This window comes from Siphateles boraxobius, unplaced genomic scaffold (assembly GCF_051911475.1).
Source record: "Siphateles boraxobius isolate OS27281-9 unplaced genomic scaffold, OSU_SipBor_1 22, whole genome shotgun sequence".
In the NCBI taxonomy this organism is placed as follows: Eukaryota; Metazoa; Chordata; class Actinopteri; order Cypriniformes; family Leuciscidae; genus Siphateles; species Siphateles boraxobius.
The window spans coordinates 26,301,431-26,316,635 of record NW_027508833.1 but is presented as its reverse complement, the minus strand read 5'-3'; the positions used below and the strand labels follow the sequence as shown (position 1 = coordinate 26,316,635).

The following is a 15,205-nucleotide window of genomic DNA, read 5'->3' as shown; positions in this document are numbered from 1 at the left end:
AGATTAAATTTACTTGGTGGTGTGAGTCTGTCTGATTGAAAAAAATATATAATCTAGATCCCACATGTTGGACAGTTAAATCATATAATCTCTAGTTAAACAGTGCTGTATATTCTAAGCTACTTTATATATCACACCTAACTGTATAAATAAAAACTATCATAATAAGCTAATATACAACACACTGGACATTTGTCATGCTGCTAGTTTGGTGTATTAAAAACGCATATATAAAAGTGTTTAGTGAGTCTGTAAACTTTTATTATTCCAGTAAGTATCGTCTGGGTACCCCAAATGATAAGACAGAAGTCAAGTTACATTTAAATAAAACAACAAAAAAGAAACAGTACTATAATTGTTTGTTACATTCAAAAACACTGTATGCACAAACATACAAATACAAATCATACTGGTAAATGAAAAGAAAATACCCCCCCCCCCCCCTTTTTTTTACAATGTACCTCCCTTTAAGTCCATATAAAAGTGCTGAATGTGTCTTTGATGCTGATATTGGCAAAACATTTCATAATAGCAATTTATTCCTAGAATCACATGTAAATTTAAAACTATCTATACAAAGGTCACATATTAAGAACAGTGTCAAAAAACATAAAAATTATATCTCTGTGGCTGTATTATGCCATTATGGCCCATTGTGACGTAGCATAGACGTAGCATAGGCAGCACGAGGCCTCTTTTTTTAATAAAGACCGAATGTATATTAGCACTTTTCCTCGGTTAAACATACTGTTAGTGTTCAGGTGTTGAAATACTATGTGTCCAACGGTTAGAGAAACATAAATCTGCAATTGTAGGAACTCAAACCTGCTTCACCAGATAATGGAAAATATGATTCTGCATAATGAGGTATCAAAGAAAAAAAGCATTTCGAGATGTGCTTTTTAATTTGGTATACAGGCAGAAATTATAAGAAGTTAAAGTCACCAAAACGATGTTCTGATTTAGAGAGAATAAAGCATTACAAATAGCGGTTTCAAGAAAGTAAACAAAACAAAAAAAAATAAAAAAAATTAATAATTCCCCCAAAACTCCAAATTTGAAGACTGTGGAGCCAAAGTCTGAGCTAGACATAAACACAGATGGCCTATCCTAGAAGTATCCTCATGAAGGAGGGTTTGGAGAAAGGCCAGCTATACTCGTTTGGAACCGGTCCAGTCACGTTGCACTCAAAGAAAGAAAAGAGAGGGAACCAGATACGTGCTCGGCGGCTGTGCTGGTAGGCCTGCGTGTTTGCTAGCGTGTGGTAGTACAGGAACAGTCTGGTGGTGATGTAGAACGCGATGAAGACGTCGATGGAGTAATGTTCATGAGCCGCTAAGATGAAGAAGATTCCAAACAAGTTTAGGACCCAAGACATGGTGTGGATGATGTTCCAGTTACGTGGCGTGTCTAAAAAAAACACAAAAAAAACACAAAAGACGTTGACCACACCACTGAATCACAGCTGATAAAGTTGATATGCATGATACAAATAAGTGCTATCTATTTAAAATGAGTAAATTTCTCTACACTGTTTGTGTACACTCACATTCGGTGACAAAAAAGTTGAGCATGGTGAGAACAACAGTGTGTCCGCTGAACATGTAATCGCCACATGTATGAACCCCAGTTAAAGACATGCCGAGCCCGCTCCAGATGTCCAGTGCACGCTGCACTTTTGTCCATGCATCACCATACATCTGCAAAACAAACATATGCAGGCAAAAACCAGTCAGTATCTGGTGTGACCACCATTCTCCTCACGCAGTGCAACACATCTCCTTTGCACAGAGTTGATCAGGTTGTTGACTGTGGCCTGTGGAATGTTGGTCCACTCCTCTTCAATGGCTGTGCGAAGTTGCTGGTAGTGATGGGCAAATTAAGTTTTGGTGAAGCACTGAACCACGTAGAAGAATTGTTTTGAAAATGGGTTCATTACTCGAAGCTTCAGTAACAGCGACCTCGCCTGGTGAAGTGGTACTGATAGTGGACAGGAGGCTTTAAAACGAGTGAAATAAATCTGATGCACGCACTTATTACTATCATAATTACTATAATAATTAAATAATTAATATTACTTATTACTATAATAATAAGCTAATATACAACACACTGGACATTTGTCATGCTGCTAGTTTGGTGTATTAAAAACACATATATAAAAGTGTTTAGTGAGTCAGTAAACTTTTATTATTCCAGTAAGTATCGTCTGGGTACCCCAAATGATAAGACAGAAGTCAAGTTACATTTAAATAAAACAACAAAAAAGAAACAGTACTATAATTTAGTACAGGGGCGGGGCAGGGACGTGATCGGCTCAGAAAGCATTTTCAATTTGCACATTGAATTTTGGTACATTCATTGCGGGACATTTAATGAAAATGCAATCTCAAGTGTCTAAACTGTGAGTGTAAAGGCAATTAAGAAAAATAACATTTAAATGATCATTTTGCTACAGTTTTTGCTTGAACATTTTAAACAGATCTAATAATTTTTTTTATACATTTTCATTTTAATTTTGCATTAAAATATTTATTCAATTTACATATTAAAACTAGTGTATGAAATGTGGCAAATGTAAATTATATAATTTAATTATCATTTTTATTTTGCACCAAACGTTGCACAAATGTAATGGAAAATGTACATTTAAATACAGAAATGCATTGCCATTTTACATATTGCATTGTCATTTTACATATTGCATTATCATTTTGCATATTACATTTCAAATTGAATATTGCTACCCATATGCTTCCATACAAAAACAGATATGAGCTGAGCAGAGCTGAATTTGAAATACTAGTACAGATCGCTTGACGGAGAGCGAAACTCTCAAGCACAAACTCATACCTGACACACACACACACACACACACACACACACACACACACACACACACACACACACACACACACACACACACACACACACACACACACACACACACACACACACACACACACACACACACACACACACACACACACGAGTAAAATCTAAGAATTTATTAGCCAATAGCTAATGATAGACACTATTTAGTTGCCCAGAGTGAAATTGACTCGCATTGTAGAGGGTTGTTATTGTATTAACTAATATGATCTAACAGTGAAAAATAGTTTCATTTACGACATTTAGCATTTAAAATTATTAAAGGGCCCCTATTATGGATTTTTGGAAAATTACCTTTCATGTAGTGTGTAATTCTAAGTGAATGAAAACATCCTGCAAAGTTTTAAATCTGAAAGTGCACCGTATATAAAGTTGTTGTATTTCAAAAGTAAGAGTCGACTCTGAGTCAATGAAATGAATCGTTTTTCAAACAAGTCATAAGCCGTTTCGTTGTGACGTCAAGAGGAAACATTAGCATACTGCCCGCCCACTTATTGCGCGCAGACACCAGGGAAACCCCCTCAATCCCCCTCATACTGGATAGCATCATGTCGAGAATATGCTATGCTCTACAATGTGAAGGTAAAGCCAGTTTTTTTCACTGCCCAAGGACGAGCATGTGAAGAATAAGTGGTTAAAATTCATCTTTACCACGATACCACAGAAGTATGATCCTAAACTTTTGCTGTGTTCCTTTTATTTTACTGACGACTGCTTCTCAAATCTCGTAGTTTAATGCAGGATTCGCAAACCGCTCGTTCAAAATACTTAGTTTTGAATTTTATATTGTGTAGGTCTCCTTTTAACTGGTTAACTCACATTATTACTGTCTTACTGAAATACTTCTGCTAATCCGTTGTGGGGCACTATTACCTAGAACTGAAAAATTAAGCATGAAGTAAGATTTGTTTTACCAATGTTTATGTTACATCAGTCATTCACGCTAGAGCTCAGCTAATGTATACATTGCATACATACACTGTTATTGATACAGTTTCCACGTGTTCACCGCAATATATTAGAAAAATACTCGGTAAATAAATTATTACAAGTAAAATAATCGGTTTGTTGATGGACATGTACTTGTTAATGCTGATGCTGAGGAATTACAGTTGCAACATGTCATAATTTACCTCAAACTAAGAAGTCTATCACTGAGAAACGTCCTGCTCGAGTCGTCCTTGCGATGGAGGTTCAAGTTGAATAACTAGTTCTTCCAATGTTTTATCATCGTGCTCGCATTGATAGGGTAAAATCGATGTCATTGTTCATTACTGTGTTAAGTTTATGGTGTAGGAAGCCTCAGGACACGCAGAGCTGACGTTGTTATGGCAATGGCCGTTTTTGTTTTTGACGCGCTTTTGAAATTTTTAAATAGCATAATAGGGGCACTTTAACATACATTAATAGAGTTTTTCATATTGGTTTACAAATGTTAATAAAATGTATTTAAAATTTTTAAACGTATTAGAAATTAAATGTTGTAATTAACATTAAGATTAATAAATGCTATGCAAGAATTAGTTCATGTTACCTAATGTATTTAACTAATGTTACAAATCAAACTTTATTGTAAAGTCTTATCATTTTATATTTATATGGTCTATCCTTAAGTTTTATGTGCAAAACCTATAAACACTTTCCAAGGAGCTTTAGAGTAACAGAGTGATCTACACATTCGATTACAAAACATGTCTGTTCCTCTTCAGTCGGTCAGTCGACGGCACGTCGAGGCTGACCAATAGGAATCTCGTTAGAGGCCAATCTACTTCGAGTGAAACTAAACGAGCCAATGCACATTGGCGTGCAATCATTTGCATCAGCTGTTCAGCCACGCAGCGTGGGTATATAATGAGGACCAGGTGCGATTGCACTTCAGCCGTTTGATGAGGAGCAGAGCGTTTTGATCCTGTTCTCTTCAGTGAAGCTGTTTATATTAAACGAGCAAGCTCTCCTGGAGGATTTCTCACGTCTGGTGCGGGTGATACAGTGTGGCAGTGGGGTTGACATATTTCTGTCTTTTTGTGTTTGTGTTGTTTGTAAACTGAGCAAAACAAAAAGGCTATTTTTACTGCTGGTACGGTGTGCCAAGAGCGCTGAAAGGCCATTCTTCGCCGCGAGAGAGAGACAGCGTACGACAGGCTGCACACTTCCCTGTCTGTGTTCGCTGCGTGCTTCAGGATCAAGGAGAGCAGTCCATTGAAAGAGCTCTACGCATGGGTAGAGCACGTCTTTTTTAAGATATCACTTTACCTGTGTGTTTCTGGATGCGGTCGTTACCTGGGATGCGGTCGTTACCTGGGATCGCAGGATGGTCATGAAAGCTGCGTCGTGTGTCTGGGCATTGAACATGCTGATGCTGCGTTTGTGGATGAGTCATGTACACATTGTGGGACGATGACCATCTCGGAGCTACGGTCGAGACTCTCGTTCCTGTAAAGGGGAGGAGTCCCTGCACCTCTGCCGCGATTAGGGTTGGGTATTGGTTGGGTTTTATCCGATACCAGTTCCTACTCGGTATTTTTTAAACGGTTCCGGTGCTTAAACGGTTCTTGAACCGGTACTTAAGAAAACGAAACCCCACACACTTTGTCAAAAAATAATACCATTTTATTTACAGGGCCAAACTGGACACAACATTAACTTAAATCTTTAAACAATATAAATACAAGTAACATATGATAATAATAAATAAACCAATATAAAATAAAAATTCACATTTACATAATATCAAATAAAACAATATTGTATCAAACAATGTAATAATACTGGAGATGAATAGAGATTACTACCAGGGTAATCTAATCTCGACATGGCTCCGGGTTCCCATGTTTTGTCTGCTTAAACCAGTCATTAAAGTTATCTGGTCGTTGTACTAGTTGAGTTTGGTATTTCGTTCCCACTGCGTCTAAGCTACGCAGCGTTGAGTGAACCTATGAAAGAGAAGGTCTCTCTTACTGGTGTAATCTATGTTCTCTGAATAGGGAACGAGATGCTGGGTTCGCTGCCAAGATCCTCGCGCTGCCGACAAGCTTCCTTTTTCTGCAGAGAAATCTGAGAAGCAGATGATGGCGCACGCCAATATAATATGACGACGTAAGAGCGTCGAGGCGGCGCCCGCGCCATCAGCCAACGAATTGGTGTAATTCTGTATGGGCTTCAGACAATCGGCACAGAGAGGGCGTTCTGACGCGTAATTTTACACTGATGGCCGCAAATTAGTTGAAAAATGTCCCGGAATCAAGAGCGAGCGAGCGAGCAAGAGCGCGCATGTGAGACAGAAGAGACTGTGCTCCAAACCGTATAGCGCGCGCACGGCAGAGAGGGAGAGAGCAATAGACCTTGCGTGTGTGTGCGTGTGTGCCTCATGAAGCGTATGTAAAACAGAGAGTCAGGCACATATTCAGTTTCGTTACTACCGTTTATGTCGGAACCGGTTGCCTATTGGCGCCGCGTTTCGGTACCCAACCCTAGCTGCGATCTAATCCTCCACAGAGGGTTACTTCAGGCTGTGGTGCAGGTGACCTGAGGATTACGGTGAGTGCGCTTCCTTCGGGGAACCAACCCCCTAGGAACCCTCATCCCTCCCGGGGTCAGCAGTTGTGGCCCTTTGGTAGTGATTCCTATTCGTCGGTCTCGACGTGGCGTCGACTGACTGAATGAAGAGGAACATCTAGGTTACATATGGTAACCCTCATTCCCTGAAGGAGGGAACGGAGATGCCATGTCCCGTCGCCACATCTGTTGCGGCCCACTGAGGCAGCCAGCTTATCGGCTCGGCTCCTCAGCAAAAAACTGAAGCGCAATTGCACCTGCTGCTCATTATATACCCACGATGCGTGGCTGAACAGCTGATGCAAATGATTGCACGCCAATGTGCATTGGCTCGGTTAGTTTCACTCGAAGTAGATTGGCCTCTCTAGTGAGATTCCTATTCGTCGGTCTCAACGTGGCGTTTTAATATATAACATATAATATGACATATTTCAACTCTAATTCCGTCCAAAGAGAGAAACAAGATTAACATTGTGTGGCATTTGTCTTGTTTTCAAGAAATTTAGCAGGGACTACCTACAGTAAAGTGTCTTACTCCATTGACCATCCCAAATGCACCTTCAAAAATAAATCCTATATATGCATGTTTCTCACCTTGCCTGAACACTGTAGGTGATGACCAGGTACAGACAGTGACGTAACAAACATGGTGACACAGCGGAGCAAAAATACAGTGCCCGTCAAATTACACAGTCTGCGAAACAGAATGGACCTATCACACAAACACACAATGACAGAAGTTACAGTAAGATGGGAACTGAAAAAGATCAGAGGTTCACAATAAGCAAAATAACAATAATATAAAATTCACTGTTTTACCACAATGAAAAAACAAAACCAACTCTTAAAGGACAATTACGGCCAAAAATGAACCTAAGGCTAAATAACACATGGGTACCGAGTCGACCGTTCTCTGGGTTGCGTTTTCATGATAATCGAATGTACCCAGTTTTAACGTTAGTTTTAGTTTAACCACAGATTAGCTTATAAGGCTAGTGTATGGGGCATCGAATAAGTAAAAATAGAAATCGCTAGTTAATACCACTAACAAGGCTCAAAATAGCCCCACACTAACACGGTAGCATAATTAGGGTCTCTATCTGCAAAACGAAGCATTAAGAACTTTGTAAATGTACAGACAGTTTAATAAGAAGATACTTTATAAAGGCAGTACACTTCGCGTTTACATTCGATTATCATGAAAACGCATTCCAGAGAACAGTCGACTCGGTAACCATGTGTTATTTAGCCCTAGGTTAAATAAGTATATAAATAAATGTCCTTTAAATGTTACTGTAAACGCATCAACCAAACACTACATAGTCTACATAGTCAAATTACATCTAGAAAAAGCCTCTCAGTCTAATGACTACCTCTATCAAACATGAAAATAACATGTACATGAGATTGTCATAGTAATGAAGTATTTTCATACTGTAAGTACCAGCAAATTTCTGAAAAGAACAGTGTTGTCTCTGAGAAGATTATAATTACACAATATGCAACAGTTGTGAGACCACAGTAAACTTTATAAAGTCTCTAAGTGCTGGTTTGTATTTTCTGTGTGCTTACCTGTGTTTGTGCATCAACAAGACCAGCACTAATATGGAGCCCAGCACCACTGCACATGCTTCAGCCATGGAGAAGGCCCAGGGAATTCTGGGAACACTGACACATAAATAAAGAGTCATAATTCTTGATGTTAACACTCAAAACGAAAAACAAGATACTGAGCATAAACACAGATTAAAATGAAAATTCAGATTTTTTTTTCTTGATCGGAGGAATCATCATTTTGACCCCTAGTGGTAAGCACATATATAAAATATAAAATAAAATAGACGTAAAATAAAATAAAAATCTAGTAGACATGATTCAACCGATTTCCATTTTTTTCCAACAAAATGAATATTTATTTATCAATTATTTTATACTGTTCATTACTAACTCAGTACTATACAGTTATATCATTGCATAGTAACAGTTATATTACATTTACTGTATTTACATATGTAAATAACATTACATATGTTTATTTTGATACATATTATTTTACTTAAACATTTTAAAGAATTTTTGATTCACTGCCATGAACTGACTAATAGATATTAATTTTTGCAGATTAGGTTTAAATAAATGCAATTAAAATATATCTGTCTTAACAATGGTGAAGCAATATAACACACTTATTCAAAAAATACATCCACCTCACACATCCAGATAACTCACCTGTCTAGAAATATGTCTGGAAGTGGCGGGTACGTCCTCATGTCAGGAACCCTCTCATGCACTAGCACCATGACAAATGATGTCACTCCGCACACCAGCATGGCATAAAGTGCGCTGAGGGTGGTCTTCCAGTACTCTGGGTCAAACCGACCACAATACTGCTTACGCTTCCCATTTGAGTAACTGTGTTCACCACCAACAGTAGTGACCGCCCCATTATAGTGTTGGTGGTCTCCTGACCCTCGTTCTGTGAAGCTATTAGAGATGGCACGGTCTTTTCCGCCAGTGTGTATGGGAGACAACGCAGTGACCTCTAACCCTGAATGCATGAGGACTGTGTGTTGTCTCTGTAGCCTCCGCACAGCCAGCATCAATCTCTTGATATCACCCAGCACGTTAAGCTCCAGCGGAGGAGACCGCAGGTCAGTCTCAGTAAGACACAGCAGGCTGGCACCATCCAAACGGTGCTTAGAGCACAAGAGATCCACATATTCACGAAACCCCTGTTCTCTAAGCCAGCCAGCTACCTGCTTACTGCTCCAACTCTCCACACATACGTACCTGGAGCCCGGCATACCTGCAGAGACAGACATGATGTTCTTAGTTTTGCATGGAAGTTGAAGGTAGGGTGGGCAATTTTCGGAGAGGCTAACAATAGCGAGCTAGCTTTGAAATCATAAGATCCCTCCCTTCCTTCAGAGTGCCTCCAAAGCCACGCCTCCTTCAAAACACATGAACGCGAACAGTAGGGAGCAAACAAAAGCATCACGAAAGATGGCGTTGAACTACCTCATGTCTCAAAACACATAACATTAGAATAATAATGAACATAATCAACTTAAAGTGCACTGACCTGTACCACCTGACTGCTGCAGGTTAATTTCCGCCAGAAATGCATAAATTCGAGTCAAGAACCGCTCTTAATATAACGTCACAGGTTTTCTTCCAAATCTCTTCCAAATTACAGTAGTTATGGCGTGAACGCAGCATAAGCTCGATGTTTTGGTTCAGGAGGAACTGTAAAAGGTGGCTGCTGTCTCGGTTGCAGTGCTCTGTGACTGTATCTGTCTAACTCTGCATAGCATGAAACGGGCTGACGTGTAATATCTATCCAAACTGCGTGCAGGCTGGTAGGACATCGTATCGGACCGAATGCAATAGACGGACATTTTATGCCTTCCACAGATGATGTATATACATATAAATAAATTTAGACCACTTAACTTAGTGATTGCTATCAGGATGTGAAGAGACTTTCAACCAGTATAACATTTTTTTTTTTCCCGGAACAAATAGCCTACCCTGCCTTTAACTTAGTTCCTTTTTATTTTGAAATGTCTTATGTTACCTGCTTTCTTTTCCATTCTGTTGCAATCCATCTATCTGTTTGTGATGTAAACTCCAAGAACAAACCTAACTATACAGAAGTTCCTTAAAGGGATTGATCACTGAAAAATTAAACTTCTGTCATTACTTACTCACCCTCATCAGAAGAAAGTCAGTCATACAGGTTTTAAACAACATGAGGGAGAGTAAATGATGACAGGTGTTTTGGGTGGACTAAGCAGACAGTCACTTTTTACATCCCTGGTCTCATTGAGTCACTCTACATCTCAACATCTTTAACTTCTCTCTCTGAATCCAAAGGTCTGCGTACAATCAGTACTACTTGTATCTGAGTACATTCATGCAATCTTCAGTGCAAAATTCTGCTGATTCTGGAGCTTGAGTGCTAAAGTGCAGAGTTTCTAACAAACACACAAGGGATACATTCTTATCAGGGACTGTGTGTAACTTATGTAATCAGTTCAATGAATGTCTGAAATTGGATCAGTGTGCTAGGCTGAATTAAATCTAAATGATCAAACCTTATGACCGGAGCTCGCTGACTTAAATAACATTGTGAACTAGTCACTTCACTTGTATGATCTCAATAAATACTCATTTAGACAATTACAGGGAACTTAAGATCTTGAGCTTACGGAGATTAGGTCTTAATTTGAGATCAAATGTTTACACCTGTCATCAGGCCAAAGGACTTGCAATCTGTACACAGATAGACAGGATCTGATAATACCAATGTTTCTTAACCATGCTGAATTACATTACACACACACATCCTTATTAGTGCTCTATGTTAGACCTACTGGCTCAACAGGATGAGCTAAAAGAAACAAACATTTCTAGCCATCCTATAGATAATTGAAATTTTTGGGTGAACTATCCCTTTAGAATGTTCAGTATGTAATGCGTTTGACAGGTATGAGCTGTTTGTTCATGTTTACTGTCTACTATCTACATTACTGATCTGTTGAACCTTAATGACAGACTGTCAAATATGTGACAGTCCTGGAACTAGAATTACCAAAATAAAAAACATCACAACATTCAGTGGAGCGACATAAATAAGTAATACTCAACTAAAACAGCCCCAGTCCATTTTAAACCAACAACAAAATGATTACAATCATTGGGTGTGTGAACAAACACACACACACACACACACACACACACACACACACACACACACACGAATACCGCCACTCGGTACCAAGAGCAATTATTGATTCAGGGAAGCTTCATCCTCTTGCACAACACTGCATGAACAAACAACTTCTTGTTACCAGATCCAGAGGCATTTGGATGAGTTTTATCTGATAAACGTCCACATCAGCAGTTTATATAAATAAAATAAAATAAAATATTATTCTTAGTGGATTAGAACCTACAAAATTCTGGAACTGACAGCAGAAGAATGAAGTTAATAAATTAAATGTCAAGAGTTAATTTCCAGCACCTAACTACAAACTTAAAAAAATGTTAAATGATTTCTGGATAACCTATTTCATATTCATGACATAGGCCCTTCCAGATTAATTTTGCAGAACAATATAAATTAGGCCAACAAAACTGAAAAAGTACAAACAAATTATTAAACATTTTTTTTTGCAATATGTTTGTACTTTTTCAGTTTTGTTATCCAGAAATCATTTCACATATATTTTTTAAGTCATTTCATTGGGTTAGATTAGATAGTGAAGGAAAGGCAGCCAACAAGTGGGCACTAACTACGGACGCTAGAGGCGCCAAAAGACAAACAGGATTTCGCCTCAGAGAACACGAACCTATGAGTGGCGTAATTTAAGTTACTTTAATATCTTCAAAATTGAAAAGGTAATTAAACTTGATTAAGTCGCGTTTGGAGCGAGGCCACTGGCCACGCACTGATTCCAGTTTCCGAGCTGTGGCTCCGGTGTCCGTCCCGGGGGCGCGTGAGTCTATCTTGACTTTGAAAGTAATCACAGATCCGACTATGAAACTAAACCCTTGCTGTCCCAGAGGCACGACCAAGGACCATAACCTTTAAAAATAAATCACATCAAATTGTTCTAAAATGGACACTTTACCAAACAATAATATGAACACAAAAGGAGATATCAGACAAAATGACAGCCTTAGTCACCATTCAATTGTATGGAAAAAGCTACGAAACTAAATGGTGACTGCGACTGTCGGTTTATCTTAACATCTCTTTTGCGTTTCACGGGAGAAAGAAAATCATACAAATTTCAAATAACATGAAGGTGAGTAAATTATATCCATTGTCACGGTGGAAGAGTGTGATGTATGGTTGGGAATTGCTTGTCATATGAGCTATCCGTCTGTCTTACCCTGTTTATCCTTGTGGTTATTTAAATTATCCAGTAGTTAAAAAATCCTCACCTTGCAATACCGAGCCACATCAGCCTTCTGTTTCTGAGTCACCATGCTGCCAGTGACGCCCAAAAGCATGTAAACAGGAATCGTCGTCACACATACACGCCCCTTGGGTGTTGCTACGGAACTACAAATATGGAATGTTTCTGGGATTATGTGCTGTAGTAGCCTACATCGATACCGACAACTCTCTCATTACTATGGACCTTCTTATCAATAATGATCTTGTTTTACACGCTGTACCTGAATGTAATGTACTGGAAATACGCTAAGTAGCCTACTGATATTTAGATTTAAGGAAATGCTTAAGCTGAACGTTTTTTGTTGCGTTTTCTGGAAGTTTGAAGGCAACTATGATGGATATATTGAGTGCTTAGTCATAAATATAGGTGCCCATACTTAAAAAATTTAAAAAAAAATAACCAACGATCAAGGGTGGTATCTCACAACAACCAACAATAAAACCAAACAAACAAATGCATATTTATTATTTAATATTAGACTAATATACTAATATTGGTTATTAAGTTTAAACATTATTGTAATTTTTCATGGCAGGTTACAGAAGTACCAGTTAGGCGGTCCATATACTGTACATTATAATGTTGAATTCATATGGAACACTGCATATTTCCAAACAGCCAGATGCAACTCAGCAGCTTAATTCTCATCATTTAGTTCTGTTGGCTTTAGTCATGCAGGGTGTGAAGCGCTGTGCTGTGGTCACCACAACAACAGTTACTCATTGGTCAGGAATCCTCTGGAACAGCAAGTGTGTGATTTGATTTAGTGGTGAGACTTCACATTGTGACCTCAATTTTGGGAAAGTGAATATTATTAAATTACACATTTGAACCACTTTTGTTAATGACAGCTCAGTTTACTGTGCACAGCCTTTGTCAATAAAGCATACACAATTTTCTGGAAATATTAAAATTTCTTTGTTGTTCAGTGCTACAAGATCTAGAAAATGTTAAAATGCCAATTGTCACTATGATATCAATGATGATCATTTCCTAAACTATTACTAATAGTAAAAACACAGTTTTCTTATTGTTCTGGTAATGGCTAATCTGATTATATTTTACCTTCCATGGCATGTAATAAACAGATTTAGAAGTAACAGAAACATATAAATTATTCTACACTCATAAAAATAAAAGTTTTCAAAAGGTTTGTTTTTCTCTCGCAGTGATGCCTTAAAAACCTTTTCAATGGAAGGTTCCATTGATGTTTTTCATGGAACCGTATAGAATATTTTTTATTTTTAAGAGTAAAGCAATCCACATATTGTTTTACCTTATGTCTTTTTATTAATGAGTTTGAACCTGAGTTGAGAATATACAGAGTTGGTCTTTGTACACTAGGTTGTGCTGTTGTACTTAGATTTTGCAGTTGACTTAGTAAGGCTATATATTCAGTGGTATATTTTGTAAAATTAAAGGTGCATGGTCTGAAACACTTCTCTGCATGTTGGTTGGAGGGCAGTTTAAGAATAACCCACATTCAACATTAGCAGCTTTCTTGTGTGTTTGCATTAGTTAGATTGTATCTGATAACGATTTCTATCTGTTTTAGCTTATTTTAATTGTCCTGAGCCTTACTGGTTATTGTTACACACCTACCATTATTCTGAAAGTCTGACCAACCTTTTCAGGATGACCTAGCAGTAGTTGTCCTGCATGTCTAATGAAAAGTGTTTTCTCAGGATAAGCTGCTTCACCATTACATTATGGGAAGCACATATTTTCAACAGCTGGAATCAATTTGCACAGAAATATCCTTGTTAAAATCCCCTGGACTGCTGATGTCAAAGGGATGCAGGTTACATCTGCAAGATAATAAACACAATTACAGTGAAATAGCATTATTGATGCAATTATTATCTCAAATTAAGGCCTGTGTATAATTGTGCATGCCTTTAAATCCCAATATTATTGTGCATCAGAAAGAGAGCTAATCTGTTGGCTATTCCACAGTTACATTTAACATTATGAACACAGAGTACGACATATAATGTGTGTTTGGATGTGATATGTAGGCCAGTGCAAATAACTGCTCGGGGTGATTGGAAAGAATGAGAACAAATATGAGCTCTGTTGTTTTTAGTGTGTGTTATATAAATGGTCTCTGTTTGGTACTGATCATTGCAAGTTTCAAGTTATCTAGAATTGGTTTATATGTTAATTTAGGGGCTGCCAATCAATTAAAAGTATAATCAAATTAATCACAACATTTGCTGAGAAAAGGCTCAAAATGAAGATAATTAAAAGACATTGTGATAATTGAAAAGTTACTTTGGATTAGTTTAGATATATTGTTTGTTGTATATAACTGAACATAAGACATTCGCAGTACACATCAATTCACTTTGCTATGTTCAGTCATGCTTGTGCATTCAGTCTAAAATATTAGTCAGACTGACGTCATTGGTCATAGAATCACGTTTGTTTTTCAGCGCTTGGCGATATTGGCACTGCATTTTAAGATGGTGTGTAAAGTACTTCAGCTTTAAAAATGTTGAGACCCCTGCATTCTCTCCTAGAATGATTGTAGCAAGACATTTTCAACAATTTTGTCCCCAAAAGTATTAATCTGTTGGTCAGAAACACACATAAGCATAGTGTGCATACCCGTACTCATGCACAAATTACTAACTTTTTCCTGAGTTTGTGTGGAAGTCGCAACTTAATCACACATTGCATTTTTCATGTCAAACCCAGCAGAGTTCCAACATATTTATGTAATTGATTAAGTGAAATTTAGTGTGCAGTATTACATTTTCAGTATGATTAATAATGTAAGAAAGTGC

At 38.0% G+C, this 15,205-nt stretch overlaps 1 protein-coding gene across 2 annotated transcripts; it reads right to left on the bottom strand.

Annotated features, from left to right (window-relative positions):
- Positions 1-239: 239 nt before the first annotated feature.
- Positions 240-12,500, bottom strand: samd8a (sterile alpha motif domain containing 8a). 2 transcript variants are annotated; one of them, XM_077239313.1, is made up of 6 exons: positions 12,400-12,500; positions 8,677-9,253; positions 8,020-8,115; positions 7,042-7,159; positions 1,550-1,700; positions 240-1,410 (listed from the first exon to the last, which is right to left on the bottom strand). In XM_077239313.1, the coding sequence occupies exons 2-6, from the start codon at positions 9,249-9,251 to the stop codon at positions 1,106-1,108; spliced, it is 1,245 nt and encodes a 414-aa protein (XP_077095428.1). In that variant the 5' UTR covers positions 9,252-9,253; positions 12,400-12,500; the 3' UTR covers positions 240-1,105. The 2 variants fall into 2 exon arrangements, with proteins under 2 accessions (XP_077095428.1, XP_077095430.1); XM_077239315.1 differs by having other exon boundaries at positions 12,348-12,444.
- Between the last annotated feature and the right edge of the window lie 2,705 nt (positions 12,501-15,205).

Bases quoted from the DNA above. Each gene is read 5' to 3' on its own strand.
- samd8a (XM_077239313.1), bottom strand. From the start codon at position 9,251: ATGCCGGGCTCCAGGTACGTATGTGTGGAGAGTTGGAGCAGTAAGCAG. The intron at 8,116-8,676 runs GTGAGTTATCTG...TTTATGTGTCAG, and splicing joins CCAGACATATTTCTAGACAG to TGTTCCCAGAATTCCCTGGG. The intron at 7,160-8,019 runs GTAAGCACACAG...TTTGTGTGATAG, and splicing joins TTGTTGATGCACAAACACAG to GTCCATTCTGTTTCGCAGAC.